The sequence below is a fragment of the Salmo trutta genome, chromosome 4, assembly GCF_901001165.1.
Source record: "Salmo trutta chromosome 4, fSalTru1.1, whole genome shotgun sequence".
Lineage (NCBI taxonomy): Eukaryota > Metazoa > Chordata > Actinopteri > Salmoniformes > Salmonidae > Salmo > Salmo trutta.
The window spans coordinates 30,844,384-30,864,156 of NC_042960.1; the positions used below are offsets into that span (position 1 = coordinate 30,844,384).

A 19,773-nucleotide genomic window follows, 5' to 3' on the forward strand; every position below is an offset into this window, starting at 1 on the left:
TCACTGATCTACACACAATACCCCATAATGTCAAAGTGGAATTGTTTTTAGACATGTTTACAAATTGAAAATAAAAAGCTGAAATGTCTTGAGAATAATTGTTCAACTCCTTTGTTATGGCAAGCCTAAATAAGTTCAGGAGTAAAAATGTGCTGACCAAGTCACATAATAAGTTGCATGGACTGACTCTGTGTGCAATAATAGTGTTTAACATGACTTTTAAATGACTACCCCATCTCTGTACCCCACACCTACAGTTATCTGAAAGATTCCTGAGTCAAACTTTGAATATCAAGCACAGATTCATCCACAAAGACCAGGGAGGTTTTCCAATGATTCGCAAAGGGCACCAATTGGTAGATGGGTAAAAAAAAAGCTGACATTGAATATCCCTTTGAGCATGGTGCAGTTATTAATTACACTTTGGATGGTGTGTCAATACACCCAGTCACTACAAAGATACAGGTGTCCTTCCTAACTCAGTTGACGGAGAGTGAAAAGAAGGAAGCCTGTACAGAATAAAAATATTGCATCTTGTTTGCAATAAGGCACTAAAGTAATACTTAAAAAAATATGTCAAAGCAATTAACTTTATATCCTGAATACAAAGTGTTATGTTTGGGGCAAATCCAATATAACACATTACTGAGTACCACTTTTAATATTTTCACTCATGATGTTGGCTGCATCAGGTTATGGGTTTGCTTGTCATCGGCAAGAAAGGATAAAAAGAAACGGAACAGAGCTAAGCACAGGCAATCTTAGAGGAAAACTTGGTTCAGTCTGCTTTCCAACAGACACTGGGTGACAAATTAACTTTTCTGCAGGACAATTACCTAAAACACAAGGCCAAATATACATTGGAGTTGCTTACCAAGACGTCATTGAATGTTCCTGAGTGGCCTAGTTACAGTTTTGACTTAAATCGGCTTGAAAATGTATGGCATGACTTGGAAATGGCTGTCTAGGAATGATCAATAACCAACTTGACAGAGTTTTAAGAATTTTTTAAAGAATAATGGGCAAATATTGTACAATCCAGATGTGCAAAGCTCTTAGAGAATTACCCAGAAATACTCACAGCTGTAATTGCTGCCAAAGGGGATTACATGTATTGACTCCGGATGTTGAATACTTATCTAATAAAGATATGTTAGTGTTTTATTTTCTATTTCAAATGTTTCTTCCACTTTGACATTATAGTATTTTGTGTAGATTGTTGACACAAAAAAAGACAATTAAATCCATTTTAATTCCACTTTGTAACACAACAAAATGTGGAAAAGGTTGGTGTGAATACTTTCTGAAGGCACTGTATCTGCACATGTGTGCGCTGCCTGTCCGTTAACTGGCACCTTGTGTGTTTTGTTTCTTCTTTCATTTCTGTGTGTATGTACCTTAGGATAACTCATTTTTTAGGATCTGGAACTCTATGCTAGTTCAGCTGAGATGTATACATTGCATTAGGAGCATTATATAGAGCATTGGTCTTTCTATGGATGTTTAAGTGTCTTTAACCCTAGTGGCCAGTATCCTTGGCAACCATGGAGTGTGTCCAGAGCCTTGAGATGATCAACTCAACATGGTAAGCGTTCAGAAAACTCTTGATGCTTCAACGTCGCTCCGCTACTATATGCCGTTGAAGCACAGAGATCTTTTAAACACTGAAGGAGTCGTTCTTCGTTTCTGATGGACACTAAAGGAACAGTGATTTCACGGGGCTCTGGATTCTTCATGGCTCCTAGGTCCACAAATGGCACAAACCCTCAGTAGATGAGTTTTTTTTCCTAGTTCTTTTTAACCATCCTCTCCTCTCCCATCCTTTTCTCTATGCGTGTTCTAATGGCGGATCCTCACTCAAGGGAGCCAGGCCCATGCTGCTCCATCATCAGACCGTGTTGTGACTAACACCACTCGCATCAATATCACCTCTCAATGTAACTCCCGCCCCATCTCTCTCGCCTCGTCTTGGCCACTAGCACTTTTGTTTTCACAAGGGCTATCTTTCTGGAAAGGTAGACCAAACACACTGGAAGAACAGGATGGTAAAGGAACCACTATGGAATGGAACACACCCACGAGCTCAAGAACCCTCACCAACACCCCGGAAGTGGAACCCAGAGATGACCCCGGTACAGTGTTTGTCTGTGAAAGAAACCCGACATGGTTCTGGAACCTTTTAGTGATTCTCCTCCATGCTCTGTGTGTTGTTATAGTTAATATAGCCTAGTGACTCTCCTGGTGGTTGGGTTCTCTCAAGACGTAGTCATTGTCCCTCCTCAGTCCTCACGACAACACTAGTCGATGTTTTACTGGATGTGTAATACTTGAAGGATAATGCTCAGTTCAGAATCCTTTTTTTTTTTTTTTACCTGTCAGTGTTGTAAAAATGGGTGTGGTGGGGGATATGAGGTGGCTTTTTGGGGGGTTTCAGAGGGCAGTGTTTGGGGAAGGAAAGGGAGGGAGAGAGGTGTTCATAAGGAAATGTAAAATGTTCTCGGTCAAACCTTCATTCCACAGCCATATCATACCGGATACATTTTGTACGTTGTTTGTCGCACAAACATCTCAAGAAGCCTTCTGCACTGTGTAAAGGGTACATAGGAGGGGAGGGGTGACCGATCGTCACAGTCCGGTACAGTTTTGAATCATAACTTGTAAATACGTTTTTATACAACAAAACTTTTGATAATGTTTTCAACATACAGTGCCTTGCAAAAATATTCAGACCTCTTGGATTTCGTCACATTTTGTTGTGTTTACAAAGTGGGGTTCAAATGGATTTAATAGGCTTTTTTTTTGTCAACAATCTACACAAAATACTCTGTAACATCAAAGTGGAACAAAAATTCTAACATATTTTTAAAGATGAATAAAAATAAAATAACAAAAATATAGTCCTTGCATACATATTCAGCTACCTGAGTCAGTACATGTTAGAAACATATTTGGCATTGATTACAGCCAGGCACGTGCACAGATAAAGCTCTACCTGTACAGAGCACATGCCACTTTGCCCTTCCGGTCTCCAAAGTGACATTTTCGGCGGTGGCAGATTTTTTTTTGTATACATTTTGTGTCCGTTCTGAATCCACTGGCAGCGAGTCGTCATCAAAAACAGAGTAGGGCAGGCCTACATTTATATTATCCATATAAAATAGTTTCAAAATCAACTATGGAGGCATCTTTGCCAGAACAATAATAGGCTACCTGGTGATTTGATTGATCATTTTCATATTTCCGATAGTTTCGGGGGGCTACTGGCTATACAGTATGTATAAAGATAAGCAGCTGTAACATCGTGCTTACTTCAATATTATGGGATGAAGATGTAACATATTCTGGCAAATTTATTCCGATATTTGTGAGGAAGATCAGGGCTACCCGGCCGGCAATGGAACTCTGCAGGCAGGCTGCCCTCCAAAGTGATGCCTCGGTGCAGAAAGAACATGCTATCCATCCGATCCTGTAACCTTTGCTACAAGTAGGCCTTTGCTTGCTTGCTTGCTCTGGACTGCAGAGCAGTGACATGATATGTCCATAGTTGATCTTGGCTGCTAACATTAATTAATACATTTTTCAAATGCAGGTGTAATACGCAGTTTATTTGCGTTTTGATGGATCAACCTTTATGGCTGTAATGACTGGCTACATTTGCACAGCGTTTGTGCACGCATGTTCGGGTGTGCACACGCGTTTGTGTTTGCTCGGGGGTCGCTCGTTTTGTGGCTTCCCAATCCTTTTGGGGGTAGAGGGTCAACACGTTTGAAAACCACTGGGATACATGATAGTCGGTAGAAACAAATGGAGTTGGGTTGGCTATAATAATGGTACCCCACTGGGCACACACTGGTTGAATCAACGTTGTTTCCAAGTAATTTCAATGAAATTATTAAAATCTTCTATTTTGAAAATCTTCTATTTTGAGTGGAACATTTATTACAGTTCAAAATAGTTTTGCCCCAAAATTTACTGATCAGATTGTGCAGCTTTCCCCTCTTGTAATAATTGCTCAAGGAGCCTGTGACCAGGGATGCGGAAAATATTTTCCAATTTTTCTTTGCTAAATTCTTCAAGCTCTGTCAAGATGTTGGAGGTCATGGCTAGACAGCAATTTTCAATTCTTGCCATAGATTTTCAAGCAAATTTATGTCAAAACTGTAACTTGGTCACTCAGGGACATTTACTGTTTTCTTGGTAAGAAACTCCAGTGTAAATTTGGCCTTGTGTTGTAGGTTATTGTCCTGCTGAAAGGTAAATTCCTCTCCCAGTATCTGGTGTAAAGTAGACTGAAGCAAGTTTTCCTCTAGAATTTTTAGCGCGTGCTAAGCTCCATCCTTTTTTTTTTTTTATCCTAAAAAACTCCCCAGTATTTGCTAATGTCAAGCATACCCATAACATGATGCAGCCACCACCATGCTTGAAAATAAGGAGGCAGTTACTCAGTGATGTGTTGTGTTGGATTTGCAGCAAACATAAGGCTTTGCATTTAGGCCAAAAATGTCTTTGCTGTATTACTTTAGTGCCTTGTTGCATACAATATGCATGTTTTGGAATATTTGTATTCTGTATATTTGTATTCTTCTTTTCACTGTCATTTAGGTCATTATTGTGGAGTCTCTACAATGTTATGATTCAACCTCAGTTTTCTCCCATCACAGCCATTGAACTCAGTAGCTGTTTTAAAATCACCAATGGCCTTAGCAGTTTCATTCCTGTCCTGCAGCTCAGTTCAGAAGGACGACTTTATATTTGATGTGTCTGGGTGATTTAATACATCATCCACAGCATAATTATTAACTTGACCATGCTTAAAGAGATAGTCAATGTCTGATTTGTTTTTGTTACCCATCTACCAATCCAGGCTATATCATAACTGGCCGTGATTGGGAGTCCCATAGGGCGGCGCACAATTGGCCCAGAGTCATCCGGGTTTGGCCGGTGTAGGCCGTCATTGTAAATAAGAATTTGTTCTTAACTGACTTGCCTGGTTAAATAAATAAAATACCAATACCCTGCCATCCTTTGAGGCTTTCGAAAAGCTTTCTGGTTCTGTAGTTGAATCTGTGCTTGATATTCAGTACTTGACTGAGGGACCATACAGAGGTTGTATGTTTGGGGGACTGAGGAAGGGTTAGTCATGAAAATCATGTAACTTATTATGTGATGTGTTAACGCCAAATGATTACTCCTGAACTAATTTAGGCTTGCCTCAACAAAGTGGCTGAATACTTATATTTTATATATTTTTTATCTTCAAAAATATTGCATTTTTCTTCCACTTTGACAGTACAAAGTATTTGGTGTAGATTGTTGACAACAAAAAAAGTCCAATCTATTTTAATCCCACTTTGTAACACAATACAATGTGTTGAAATCCAAGGGGTCTGGATACTTTCGCAAGGCACTGTATCTGTTAAAACAAAAGGTAAGGCTACAGGTTTAAGAAGGAGTGTAGACCATATATGAATTTATTTGTACACAAGAGCACTGGATTTCTTTACTACTTGATTGTAACTAAAAATTAATAATCTGCCAAAGTGTTTACTCTTTTTTTCCCCTCTCTGTTTTTAATTTTGTTTTGCTTTTTAACAGTAAAGCATTGCAGAATTTAGGTTGTTTATACTGTATTTCATTCTGTTAGATAGGTTTTGTTGTTTCGTATTTTTAAACGAGGGGTTATCATTTAATTTATTGGTGCCTTGTTTTGTGCTCCTGTATATTTTACTTGGTTCTTTCTGTTTTGGTGTTTTGTGTCTGTGGGAGGGGAAGGGGGGTGTGGGGGAGGGGGAGTTAAACTTAGCAACTTCTGTACTTACATGGAATATCTGTACTGTATGCCAAAATGGTCTCACTCACGTTTCTATGAAATCAAGCTGTTGATAAATATCTCTATATATTGATATATTAAATTTATAAAAATCGCCCAACTCTTGTTTGTGTTGCGTTGTTATTAGTAACCTCCTTGGTTCTCTCTGATTGCCCAGGTAACCATAAAGCCTCTATCAGTTGTCAAGGTCGATGGTAGGAACTGAGGTAAAGAATCTCTTTGTCGGTTAATGGCTGATAAAGGTGAGTTACCCCCGTGCAACTGTCAGCCGGTGGTTTCCCTGCTTCTATACTGAGTGTTGTTCTCAGGAAATAGAGAAAGAGAGAGAAGCCAGTTGAGGGAAAGAGAGAGAGAGGCGAGTGGAGCGGGGAATAGAATAAGGTACCCCAGTGGAAGGGGAATGACAGCTCGCTGGGGGTTTAATGGATGTGAGAGCGGAGAGATGGCAGTGGATATCACGGCTCAGAGGGTGGGATGGCCATTGTTACAGGGTTCCTCTTCACTGAACATGCTTCCTCATGTCCTCTTCTGTCGTATATGTCTCCTAGATACCAGAAGGCCACTAAATCTATTGCGCATTTTTATCATTTCATTGGAGATTAACGACAGACACAAAGCCACATTCCCCCTTCCATGTCACCTCAGATGCTCCCTACAGCCATGCCCAAGAAAGACAGCTGGTGAGGGGTAGGAACAAGGTGGTTCCCCTCTGCGTTGCTACATGGCATTTCCACAGTAGTTTTTCAACAGTCAGGGCTAGGGTTGAGACTAGGGTTAGGGTTGAAACTAGGGTCAGGTTCGAGGGTTATGGTTGAGACTAGGGTTATGGTTGAGGTTAGGGTTAAGACTAGGGTTCAGGTTGAACCCCATCTGTCAGCCTCATTTATTATCCTGTATCCCAATGGCCAGAGGCGCTCACTGCCATCGTAAAAAAAAAATGAATGGGAGCAGAGCAGTGGGAAGGAAACCTCAAACACCTTATTAATCTGACTGGCACCCTCTTCCATGAAACATTAATCCACCATTTGTTTCCAAGGACCAATCCTCCCAAGCCTCGCTGTCAATGGCGATGGGAATGGGAACTGGAAAGGGATTGTGGGTTGGTAGTGAGTACAGCCATGGGGGTTTCTCTCTTCTCTCTGTTTTCCTCATTCCTCAGCAGCAAAATGGATGACATTTTCTATTATTTCCTAGAGTGTTTAAGATCAGTATTCCAAGCCCCTCTACTGGGGCTGGGGAGATTGGGGGGGGGGAGAGTCGACGGGCTGAAATTAATTACAAGTTATTTACTCTTGAAAGTCTTCACGGTAACAAGCCTGCCTCATCATGCTGTCAGATAGAGAGCCACAGACAGGGCAGTGAAGGAATCTGCAATTCAGATTAGGAGTGTGTGTGTGTGTGTGTGTGTGTGTGTGTGTGTGTGTGTGTGTGTGTGTGTGTGTGTGTGTGTGTGTGTGTGTGTGTGTGTGTGTGCGTGTGCGTGCGTGCGTGCGTGTGTGTGTGTGTGTATGGGGGGATGAGGGAAATGAGAAGTAGGGGGATTTATATCAAAACGTAGTATCTTAGCATTTTGCATATTACGTGTGTGCACGTGCACATTCTTAGTTCAGCTTGAGGCCATACTGTATCGATGATTACAGTAAATGTGCTCTTTCCTTATTTCCTCTGCTGGGCTGATATCCTTTCTAACTGGTGTATATGGATCTGTAACCTTTAGAGAGAGAGTGACTACCCCTACATACCCCCTCTCTGTTTGTCTGCTGTGCCTCTCTTCTCTGGAAGTCCTTGTTTAGGAATAGAGCTGATGCTGTTATGCTACTGTAGATGGTGGAGAGCCTATCATTCACTCATTATCCTACTATAGGGGTATGCTCTGTGTGTAGTGTGGTGCATGTGTTTGTGTGGAAGACTGATAGAGAAAAGCTATTTTTAGCACACAGTATGGAAAGGTTGGTTGTGCAAGAGTGCCTTAGTATTCAGACCCCTTGACTTTTTCCACATTTTGTTACGTTACAGCCTTATTCAAAAATGGATTAAATACATTTTTTTCCCCCTCATTTTCCCCCCATAATTACAAAACAAAAACAGGTTTTTAGAAATGTTTGCACATTTATGTAAAATAACTACTTATTTACATAAGTATTCAGACCCTATGCTTTGTCTGTGTCACACTGCTTTGCTTTATCTTGGCCAGGTCGCAGTTGTAAATGAGAACTTGTTCTCAACTAGCTTACCTGGTTAAATAAAGGTGAAATAAAAAAAATAAAAAATAAAATGAGACTCGAAATTGAGATCAGGTGCATCCTGTTTCTATTGATTATCCTTGACATGTTTCTACAAGTTGACTGGAGTCCACCTGTGGTAAATTCAATTGACTGGACATGATTTGGAAAGGCACACACCTGTCTGTATAAGGTCCCACAGTTGACAGTGCATGTCAGAGCAAAAACCAAGCCATGAGGTCGAAGGAATTATCTGAAGAGCGCCGACACAGGATTGTGTAAAGGCACAGATCTGTGGAAGGGTAGTAAAAAATGTCTGCAGCATTGAAGGTCCCCAAGAACACAGTGGCCTCAAACATTCTTAAATGGAAGAAGTTTGGAATCACCAAGACTCTTCCAAGACCTGGCCTCCATGCCAAACTGAGCAATCGGGAGAAGGTCCTTGGTCAGGGAGGTGAGCAAGAACCTGATGGTCATGCTGATATAGCTCCAGAGGAGAGCTCTGTGGAGATGGGAGAACCTTCCATAAGGACAAGCATCTCTGCAGCGCTCCACCAATCAGGCCTTTATGGTAGAGTGGCCAGACAGAAGCCACTCCTCAGTAAAAGGCACATGACAGCCCGCTTGGAGTTTGCCAAAAGGCAACTAAAGACTCTCAGACCATGAGTAACAAGATTCTCCGGTCTGATGAAACCAAGATTGTACTGAGAGATCCTTGATGAAAACCTGCTCCAAAGCGCTCGGGACCTCAGACTGGGGGCGAAGCTTCACCTTCCAACAAGACACAGCCAAGACAACGCAGGAGTGGCTTCAGGACATGTCACTGAATATTCTTGAGTGGCCCAGCCAGAGCCCGGACTTTAACTCAATCTAACATCTCTGGAGAGACCTGAAAATAGCTGTGCAGCCACACTACCCATCCAACCTGTCAGAGCTTGAAAGGATCTGCAGAGAAGAATGGGAGAAACTCCCCAAATACAGGTGTGCTAAGCTTGTAGCGTCATAGCCAAGAAGACTCGAGGCTGTAATCGCTGCCAAAGGTGCTTCAACAAAGCACTGAGTAAAGGATCTGAATACTTATGTAAATGTGATATTTAAGTTTTTATATATAATACATTTGCAAAAATTTCTAAAAACCTGTTTTTGCTTTGTCATTAGGGAGCACTGTGTGTAGATTGATGAGGTACATTTTTGGGGGAAAAAGTCAAGGGGTCTGAATACTTTCCGAATGCACTGTATGGGTCTTTCTATAAATTATTGGGCCAATGTGTGACATTGGGATCAACATTTTAAAAAATGGTTTGAAACAAAAATAAAAAAGATTTTTATGCAGTTCAAGATGTATATAAAGGAGTGTTTGCAACAGAACACAGGCACAACTGTCTACACCGGCATAAGGAATTAGACACCGAAATATTTGGTACATTCCTCGCGAACCCCTTTCTTTCCAGCACTTGGGCTGTTATTGCATTGCATGCGCTATCACAACAGCTGTTCATCACTTGACTGTCATTCCGACAATTACTTCCTGGATGTGTGAGAATATCACAGCTAAAACTAAATCAGCTGGACACCAAATGTGCATCCAACAAGTATTATGCATAATTATTGAAGAATCATGTTAATGACAGTATCGATTTAGGTTTTAAGTATCAAGGTAAGGTGACTCTTTCTGTGAGAAGCATTCGGTTTTGCAATTGCATACATCATTTTGGATGTGTGTGCCCATGAAAACTATACCAAAAACTGTCAGACAGCTAGATACAGGATTCTTACACGGTTCAAGTTCAATGTCTAATTTAACTGATTAATGGTTAATATACAGTATGATATAACAACATCTTACTGTCACGACTTCCGCCAAGGTCGGTCCCTCTCCTTGTTCGGGCGGCGTTCGGCGGTCGACGTCACCGGTCTTCTAGCCATCGCCGATCCACCTTTCATTTTCCATTTGTTTTGTCTTGTTTTCCCGCACGCCTGGTTTGCATTCCCTCATTACTCGTCTTGCATATAACCCTCTGTTTCCCCCCATGTCTGTGTGTGGAATTGTTATGTGTAAATGTATGTGTACTCCAGGCTGGTTTGCGCCGGGTTATTGTAACCCGTGTGTGTTTAGTTTTCTGAGTGCCGTGTTTTGTTCGCTTCAATAAAGGGCTCCGTTTGCTACCCATTTCTGCTCTCCTGCGCCTGACTTCCCTGCAGCCAGTTACACACTCCTTTACACTTACACTGACATAAATCCAAGGACAGAAAAGTAATGTATTATGTCACATGGTTTTGGACAAATCTGTCAAGATACAAACCATGATAAAGGGTTAAACATAGGTTTTAAATCAACTGGTGAATTATCAGATTATTATTATCCAACAGCTGTAAGAAGATGTCCAGCGTAGGAAACCATCACTTGTACCCTAGTTTATAGAAAGACTCCAATGTATTTCATGGTTTCAGGGTCAGCATCATCATTTCCCCATCATTTTCTTTCATTATCTCCTATTTGAGGAACAAAAATGCTTTGCAAGTGTTTGTTTTGTATACTCTGTCTGTGTGTGCGTGCGCGTGTGTGTTTATGCGCTCGTTCAGGTGTTCATGTTTGTGTGCACACGCAAGTGACTGCATGCATGTGATAGACGGAGAGAAAAGCACGTTTTGAGGGAAGGCGTGTTATATCATGTGGGGTAGTCCTAATGTATGCACCATCATCTTCTACTATCTCCTGTATTAGGAAGCATATTGTTATTTACAGTATATACAGTGTGTGTGTGCATGCTTGGTTGTGGGTAGCTGTGTTTGCTTATTTTTATGTTTATGCGTTCGTTTACGTGTGTGTTTAGAAACAGCGGGGGTTGCTAATGAGAGTTCTCCTTGGGGAGCTTTTACAATGGTTTCTTCAGTGGCTTAGAGTGAATGAGGCCGGATGTTTCTGCTGCTGTGCTAAAACCTCACCATTGCACCTGCCAATATGGGAAAAACATCTATTTCAATCTATTGAAGCTTATTTAAGCTTGTTGTGTGCCACCGGGAGGGGCAATTCACTCCCAATAATAAATTGTTGAACATTTCTAGCCTGTCTATCTATGGGTAACATGATTGACGGGTTATGCTAAACCCGTTCAGTTTTTCACGACAAAACACCAGAAAATCATTTGACTATTAGATGTTCAATGTTTCTTTTGAAATCAGTATTTAAAAAAGGAAAAGTTTCACCATATTAAAACGAGAGTTCAGTTCACGTAACAAGGGCTGATCTTAAAATGAGGGACAGACGTCAATGAATCACTAATCACATGAAGTAAATCATCTTCAGACATGACTTTGTCAAAACAACAAAATAACTAAGGCTGTACAATGATAGTGAAAACGTTGAGTGTATTGGGGGGTTAGTGAGTTAAAATCTTCCTAGAAGTCACAGAGGGTTCACAGAGGGACATGTCAAAATGCTGAATTTTGGCACTTTAGCAAATGTTTATTCATATGGAAAATCTGATTTATTGAATTATCCATGTGGTCTATATTAAAGAGCCCTTCATTTCATTTAACAGGCTTTTAAAATGCAATATTGGTGCATCATTTCTACTTAACATATCAAAGGGACGCAGAAGGCACTTATTTTGTGGAATGATCCAGAATACGTTCAGTTCTGCCCATTTGACGTTGGTTGCAATGCTTTCGTCAAGTTTGTTTGTTATATGCACATGAAAGACATGGAGTCACTAAATGACCGATAATGTATCATGTTTGCACCCGTTTTTTTTCTTCATTTAAATGCATGTTAGCGCTTTTGTTTTGTTTTTGTGCCAAATATAATAAAAATGATTTTGTATGGGGAGGTTTTCCAATGCAAGATTTTGTATGCTTATTACAAGACTTGGAGGCATGATTTGTTGGGTGCCTGGATTAGTTTTAGTCTTTTTTGGCCTCCCAGGAGACGGATTGTCATGCCAGTTAATGTGTTCTGTTGTGTTCTGTGTTTAAAGGTTAGGCTTGTACACTGCCTGTTCTGCAGTCTTAATGAGACTGACATAAGTGCATTTGATGGCAATGAATAGACACCATTTTGTTACAATATGATTTGGACAGTTTTTATATTTGCCTTGCATTTTAATTTAAAATATATTTCTTACAAATACATTACAAATACATGTTGGAATATATTTGACAAAGCATTTTCAAATACATTTTTTTAATATATTTACCAAAAATATTGATAAATACATGTGAAAATATATTCTAAAATACATTCTTCAATGTATTTCAGAATTTTTTTACATACACTGAGTATTCTAAACATTAGGAACACCTGCCTAATATTGCATTGCACCCCACTCTTTTGCCATAAGAAAGCCTCAGTTCATCGGGGGTGTTGAAAGTGTCATGACTGTCCTGTGAGGATCCAAATAGGTCAGATCAGCTTTGCAATGGATGACAGTAACCACCATACCCTCTCTCACTCAGAGAGGGGGGAGGAGGGAGCTCACGCCCTGTTGTAAATGAAAGGAGAGGAGATCCAGGGTCACAAAGGAATGTGCTTTGTCTCCAGAGACTTTTTCCAGACAAAACTCTAACACGTTCTAAAGCGAATACTGGAACAATATTTCTAATGTACAATGTGGGGAATGGTCAGAGACGATCTAAAGAATAATGATGTCATTTCAGTTGTTATTTTGTGACGTTAATAAAAATGTTTTAAAGGAAATACTGTAACTTGAAAAGTATACCCTCTACATGTACAAAATCTCCATCCTTTACATTGTGCATGAAATATGAAAAATTATGAAAGCTGTTTTGTTAACATAGGGAGCCATCAGAGATAATTTGTTTTCTATAAACTTTGCACAGTAAGTAGCCACACCCCGAGTGAGGTCAGAGAGAGTGTCAGCCTGACAGAACCGTCCCTTTCGACCAGAGTGTATAAAATTATTGGTAAAGAAATTAATATTTAGACCAGAGAGGCATGTAGCTGCAGCTCACATCCAAAGTGATTTGAACTCTGAAATCTAAACACGAGGTAGAGACGATAACGTCACCTCCCGGACAATAACTGGTATGGCTGATTAGCTGTCCTATGTAAAGTATCTAGAAAAGCGAATTTAAGTGGGACGATTCTACTACTTTTAAGACCATCGTAGTCTACTACTCTCATCACCCCACTGAGAACTAGTGATACGGCTGGCTAGCCTATCTTCAAATAATAATTTTTCATAGCGAGTGGAAGCAGAGTGTAGTTCAGTTCAGCACTACACAACGGGTCACGGGATGTCAGGCGACGGCAGAGGAGAGCAACAGTAGAAGAAATGGGGGGGACCCCTTCTGGACAATCGGAGCCTTACAAGCGTGCCACGGAAAGGCCCAACACCCTTCCTAAGAAGGCCTGATACCGACAGAGATTCGAAGGCATTTACACGTAAATAGATTCATGATTTCTTACTCCAAACGGGTGGCGGTTTGTGTGCAAAGTATATGATTACTGTGAGAGTAGTTCCTAAAATGTATCAACGGTAAGTGTCTCTCTCTCTCCCCCTCCCTCCCTCCCTCCCTCCCTCCCTCTCCATCTATGTTTGTAACAAGCCGCCATGTGTTGTGTCAGTCCGCTAGGGACCTTTTTCTAATGTATTAAGTGTGTATGTTTATCCTGTGTTATCATTTAGTTAGCTAGTAAATAAATAATTAAACCAATTTGTGTAGTACTGAATCATAAGTAAGGTTGGGGTTTTTGCAGATGCTGGAGGTTACGACTGTTCAGAATGATGATATGATATGAGGTTATGATTAATACATTCACTGTTTTATGGATGTGATAGGTAAATACCTTTAGAGGTTAATTCGGGAAATGGTAACTCTATAAACAAACGCACTCGTGGTGCCCCAAATCCAAAGGAGTTAATTGAGATAAGATTCATTTAATCGGGTAACAATTAAACATAGACGGTAGATTAAATAAATAATAGTAATTGCTGTCAAAGGTGACTCTAACATGTATTGACTCAGGGGGTTGAATACTTATCTAATCAAGATATATAAGTGTTTTATTTTTCATGAATACAAATGTTAGAGTGTTTTGTTTTGGTTGTTGACAAAACAATTATAATTAAATTAAACCAATTTGAATCCCACTTTGTAACACAAAAAAATATAGAACCAGTCATTGGGGTTGAATACTTTCTGAAATCACTGTACTGCTGGCATTCTGAGGATGCAGAGACACCACTCACTCTTGTCTTTATCCTGGGGTAACATTACCATCTGCTGGTGCAAGCTAGTTTTACACACACACAAACTATACACTTGCGCACGCACGCACGCACACACACACACTAGTGGGTGCCACATGGCATTTTATTTCTTCTGTGATGTCCCTGGTGTGAGTGGTCTGTCTGGCAGAGTGAAATTGACTCAGTGAAGGTATTTGACAGGTGGACAGCTGCATGTGAGGTCAGTATAATACAGTGCATTTGGGAAGTATTCAGACCCCTTGACTTTTTCCACATTTTGTTACATTACAGCCTTATTCTAAAATGGATTAAATAGTTTTTTTCCCCTCATCGATCTACACACAACACCCCATAATGACAAAGCAAAAACAGGTTTTTAGACATTTTTGCAAATGTATTATAAATAAAAAACTGAAATATCACATTTGCATAAGTATTCAGGCCCTTTACTCAGTATTTTGTTGAATCACCTTTGGCAGGGATTACAGCCTCGAGTTTTCTTGGGGATGACACTACAAGCTTGGCACACCTGTACTTGAGGAGTTTCTCCCATTCTTCTCTGCAGATCCTCTCAAGCTCTGTCAGGTTAGATGGGGAGCGTTGCTGAACAGCTATTTTCAGGTCTCTCCAGAGATGTTCGATCTGGTTCAAGTCCGGGCTCTGGCTCAAGGACATTCAGAGACTTGTCCCGAAGCCACTCCTGCGTTGTCTTGACTGTGTGCTTAGGGTTGTTGTCCTTTTGGAAGGTGAACCTTCGCCCCAGTCTGAGGTCCTGAACGCTCTGGAGCATGTTTTCATCAAGGATCTCACTGCACATTGCTCCGTTCATTGCTTTCCCTCGATCCTGACTAGTCTCCCAGTCCCTGCCGCTGAAAGACATCCCCAAAGCATGATGCTGCCACCACCATGCTTAATATTAGGGATGGTGCCAGGTTTCCTCCAGACATGATGCTTGGCATTCAGGCCAAAGAGTTCAATCTTGGTTTCATCAGACCAGAGAATCTTGTTTCTCATGGTCTGAGAGTCTTTAGGTGCCTTTTGTCAACTCCAAGCAGGCTGCCATGTGCCTTTTACTGAGGAGTGGCTTCCGTCTGGCCACTCTAGCATAAAGACCTGATTGGTGGAGTGCTGCAGAGATGCTTGTCCTTCTGGAAGTTTCTCCCATCTCTACAGAGAAACTATTGAACTCTAGCAGAGTGACCATTGGGTTCTTGGTCACCTCCCTGACCAGGGCCCTTCTCCCCCGATTGCTCAGTTTGGCCATGAACTCAGCTCTAGGAAGAGTCTTGGTGATTCCATTCTTCTTCCATTTAAGATTGATGGAGGCCACTGTGTTCTTGGGGACCTTCAATGCTGCAGACATTTTTTAGTACCCTTCCCAAGATCTGTGCCTCGACACAATCCTGTCTCGGTGCTCTACGGACAATTCCTTCAACCTCATGGCTTGGTTTTTGCTCTGACATGCACTGTCAACTGTGGGACCTTACATAGACAGGTGTGTGCCTTTCCAAATCATGTCCAATCAATTGAATTTACCACAGGTGGACTCCAATGAAGTTGTAGAAACATCTCAAGATAATCAATGGAAATTTCGAGTGTCATAGCAAAGGGTCTGAATACTTATGTAAAGAAGGTATTTTTATTTTTTAACATATGTTTTTGGTTTGTCAGTATGGGCTATTGTGTGTAGATTGGTGAGGGGAAAAAATTTGCCCATTTTTTAATAACGCTGAAACGTAAAAAAATGTGGGAAAAAATCAAGGGGTCTGAAGACTTTCCGAAGGCACTGTAGATGGTCAGAAGGGGAAAAAAATAAGTGTGCACTTATTCAGACATCCTTCAGAGGCTAATGCACCTTAGATGCTAATATCCATTGGATCATCACATTATACACTTCTACCCAATACAGTTTCAAATTTTCATTTTTATTTTGAAGCAATTCTTTGATTTGCAAATGGTTAACATTCAAGCCAATTTGATAGTAGGAATATTACAGGCAGGTACAGGTACATCTGATTGTGATTAAGTATTACAACAGTCAATCCTATTGACACAGTACAGTACACAGCCTTGTCCAATAAGAGACGAGTATGAACATCCCAACCAATTAACAGTCACATTGCTTTTTAGAGTAGACCAATCAGCTTATATATATACCATCCAGAAGAACCAATACATTCACATATTCAACAAATTCCAACATGTTCATTGGACTATTGGCCCATGCATATACTGTATATTGTAAAAATATAGCATTTTGAATAAATACTAAATATATTTAAGAGCAAATGTCAGACAATACCAGATATATTTTTCACAATACTGTATCTTCAGGTAGTTAGCCATATACTTCTTTAACCAGTAGAGGTCAGTCTTCAGCTCCTAAGCCTGGTTTCTGATGACCAGGTGAGAAAAGACAGCACCACTCCACCTTGTGAGTACAACCCCTTTCCTTCAGGACTGGGTTCTTAAAGGACCGGGTATGAAAAAACCACATTGAGCCACATACCTCTTCATTTTCTGATAGGCAAGCTAGGATATTCTCATCATGCCATTACTTCACACCAGTGTCCTATACTAAGCCATCGTTCAACACAGAGAAGAGGTGGGTGTGGAAGACAGAGGCGCAAATCCCCTAAAAACAACCGTTCTACTTTTCTAGCAGTGAAAGCAGCCTGTGTGTGTCCGTACGGGACAAGGGGTTGTAACATTACTAACTGACTGAAACGTTACAGAAAATGTTACAACCCCTATTACATTATGACCTGTGATGGATAGTAGTCTACTGCAAGGCTTCCTGTGCTCAGTGGTGTGATGTTGTACGATAGTCCTGTAGAGATATGAATGACACTGTATCTGGAATGTAAAATTGCCTGACATTCTTTGTGCATTTTGTAGCAATTTGGGTGTATACATCATTTAATGTGTAGTCTAGAAGCAGGCAGACAGAGGAAGGGATGCATTACAGTGGAGTGAGCGAGAGAGTGTGTGTGCGTGAGGTGTGTGAGTGACAAAGAGAGAGAGAGAGAGAGAGAGAGAGCCGGAAAGTAAATTGTTCAGTAGGGTACACAGTTGCTGCAACATACTGCAGTGGAGTAGCTTGTGTAGCTTCTGCGAGGGTTGTTAAATTGCTTCATATTGGAAGACGTCTGAGTGAGTCAGTCGTCAGGCCGTAACTGACGAAAACCAAGCTTGGATATGTACAGCGTGCGTCAATCAAACAGAGTAAAACAAATTGCATTGCAAAAATAAATATACTGTGTGTATTTGATAAGACGTTATAATAACATTCAGACTTTATGAGTTAAATAAATGTCCAAATACAAAGGAATAGTAATGTCATTAATAACCACGTTTTCCATCCAGTTTCCACGTGAGTAAAGTCAGACCGTATATTAAAAAAAATCACGACAGCTGTGATGCAAACGGGAATTTTCGTAACAATTTTATAAACGCCGACAGAGAATTTGTTCGTTAGACACGGTGGGATATTTTTGTGCCGGTAAAATGTATTTTGCGTGAAACGCCGCTTGGAAACATCTTTAGGCGCAAATACTGATTTATCTCGAGAAACCATTCAGTTTATTAGGCTACATATTAAGTCAATTATGATGAACTTCACAGGGGGTTGAAAGTACACGCTGTGAACTTGATGTTCCGGTCCAATAAATATCGAGGGTCTTATTCTGGTGTCATGATGATTGATGCTTGACTGCCATTTGACAAACGCAAATATTCTTATCCCAAATAATCTCACTGTGCAGATTAGCCTACCCGCAGTGTATCTGCGAGCTGTTGGCTAAACCAGAGTAGGTATATTTAATATTTACGGCAACAGTTTTTGTGTCAAAACTAATGTAAAATGCGATGGAAACACATTGATTTAGGTCAATGAACGTTTGAACATCTTGAAGAGCAATCTGGCTTTAATGGCCATTATAATCTCCAACTGACACAGCCAGAAGAGGACTGGCCAGCCTTCAGGGACTGGTACTCTATATTTTCTTCTAGGTTCCGGCCTTTCTAGGGAGTTTTTCCCTTATACATCCGCATTGCTTCCTGTTTGGAGTTTTAGGCTGGGTTTCTGTATAGCACTTTGTGAAAACTGCTGATGGAAAAAGGTATTTATAAATACACTTGATTGATTAATTGATTGATTGAACTTTTCGCTCCCAAATTGCGCAGTGGTCTAAGGCACTGCATCTCAGTGCAAGAGGAGTCACTACAGTTCCTGGTTTGAATCCAGGCTGTATCACATCCGGCTGTGATTGGGTAGCGCACAATTGGCCCAGTGTTGTCCAGGTTAGGCTGGGGTAGGCTGTCATTATACATAAGAATTTGTTCTTAACTGACTTGCCTAGTTAAATAAAGGTTAAACATATATAACATATACATATATAACATTATATAACATATAAAACACACAACAAAAAACGTTGAACTTGAATTTAAGCGAAAATGTAAATTTTGTGTGCAATACATCACACAGATTTAATTTTCCTGCAACAAGTCAGTTTGCTTGAAACACATGTACATATTTTCTTTATGCGGATTTTAGAATATTCGCATGAAAATCTGTTGCCAATTGGATGGAAACCTAGCTACAGGTATAAAAAGGAAAAACATAGTATTGATAATAAAATGGCCGATTTTTAAGGTAGATCATGTGTTTAAGATTATTTTGGCCTGAATAGCTTGTTTTATATTAGAAAGCAGCAATCCATCATCCTTCTGTTGTCCTTCTGCCCTCTTCCTGGATCACCTGTCAATCACCACTGTCGCCACTGCTACTGGGTTTTTGAGTGTCACATTGGCTGGCTGCCAAACAGTTGATACATTATTCCCACTCACTAAATGTTGGCAGAAATGTGAAGAATGTGTGTTATTCTGGTTCCGTGGGGCTCCGGTCCAATAGGCCTATCTGTGAGCTGAGCTCTGGTCGGTGGGGAGATATAGGCAGTGGTGGTGAATACAGCCTTTGTCTGTCCTCCAGACAGTCTGGAAAAGGGTATGGTCCATGACAGTGGAGGCTGGTGGGAGGAGCTATAGGAGGACAGGCTCATTGTAATGGCTGCATTTGAATTCATGGAATGGAGTCAAACATGCGGTTCCCATATGTTTGATCAGTTTGATACCGTTCCATTCATTCCACTCCAGCCATTACGATGAGCCCGTCCTCTTATACCTCCACCCACCAGCCTCCTCTGGTTCACGGAGAGAAGTCCGGGGGTATAGTGGGTCCAGGGTGGGTGGGTCCGGGGCTGGGGTAGGGTAGCGGTTAGAGAGGGGCTACTGGAGGGGGCTCAGAGGAGAGAGGCTGTGGTGGTGGTGATGATGGTGGCAGAGGTGGTGGTGGAGGGGATAGAGGCCTGGGTGGTGGTGGAATCTGAGTGGGTCTTGAGTAGGTCAACTAGCTCAGCGTGGGAGGACGCTACCGCCACCGACAGAGCCCTCTGTCCATCCTAGAGAGAGAGAGAGAGAATGTTGATTCACTTTTAGAGAAAACAAA

General features: G+C 40.9%; 1 protein-coding gene across 5 annotated transcripts in view; it reads right to left on the bottom strand.

Moving 5' to 3' along the window:
* Positions 1-19,509: 19,509 nt before the first annotated feature.
* The window catches only part of LOC115192219 (KN motif and ankyrin repeat domain-containing protein 4), a 94,968-nt gene continuing 94,704 nt past the window's right edge, over positions 19,510-19,773 (bottom strand). For all 5 annotated transcript variants that reach the window (XM_029750470.1, XM_029750467.1, XM_029750468.1 and 2 more), the window contains exon 10: positions 19,510-19,726. In XM_029750470.1, the coding sequence (XP_029606330.1) occupies positions 19,568-19,726 (159 nt within the window). In that variant the 3' untranslated portion in view covers positions 19,510-19,567. The remainder of the gene's footprint in view (positions 19,727-19,773) is intronic.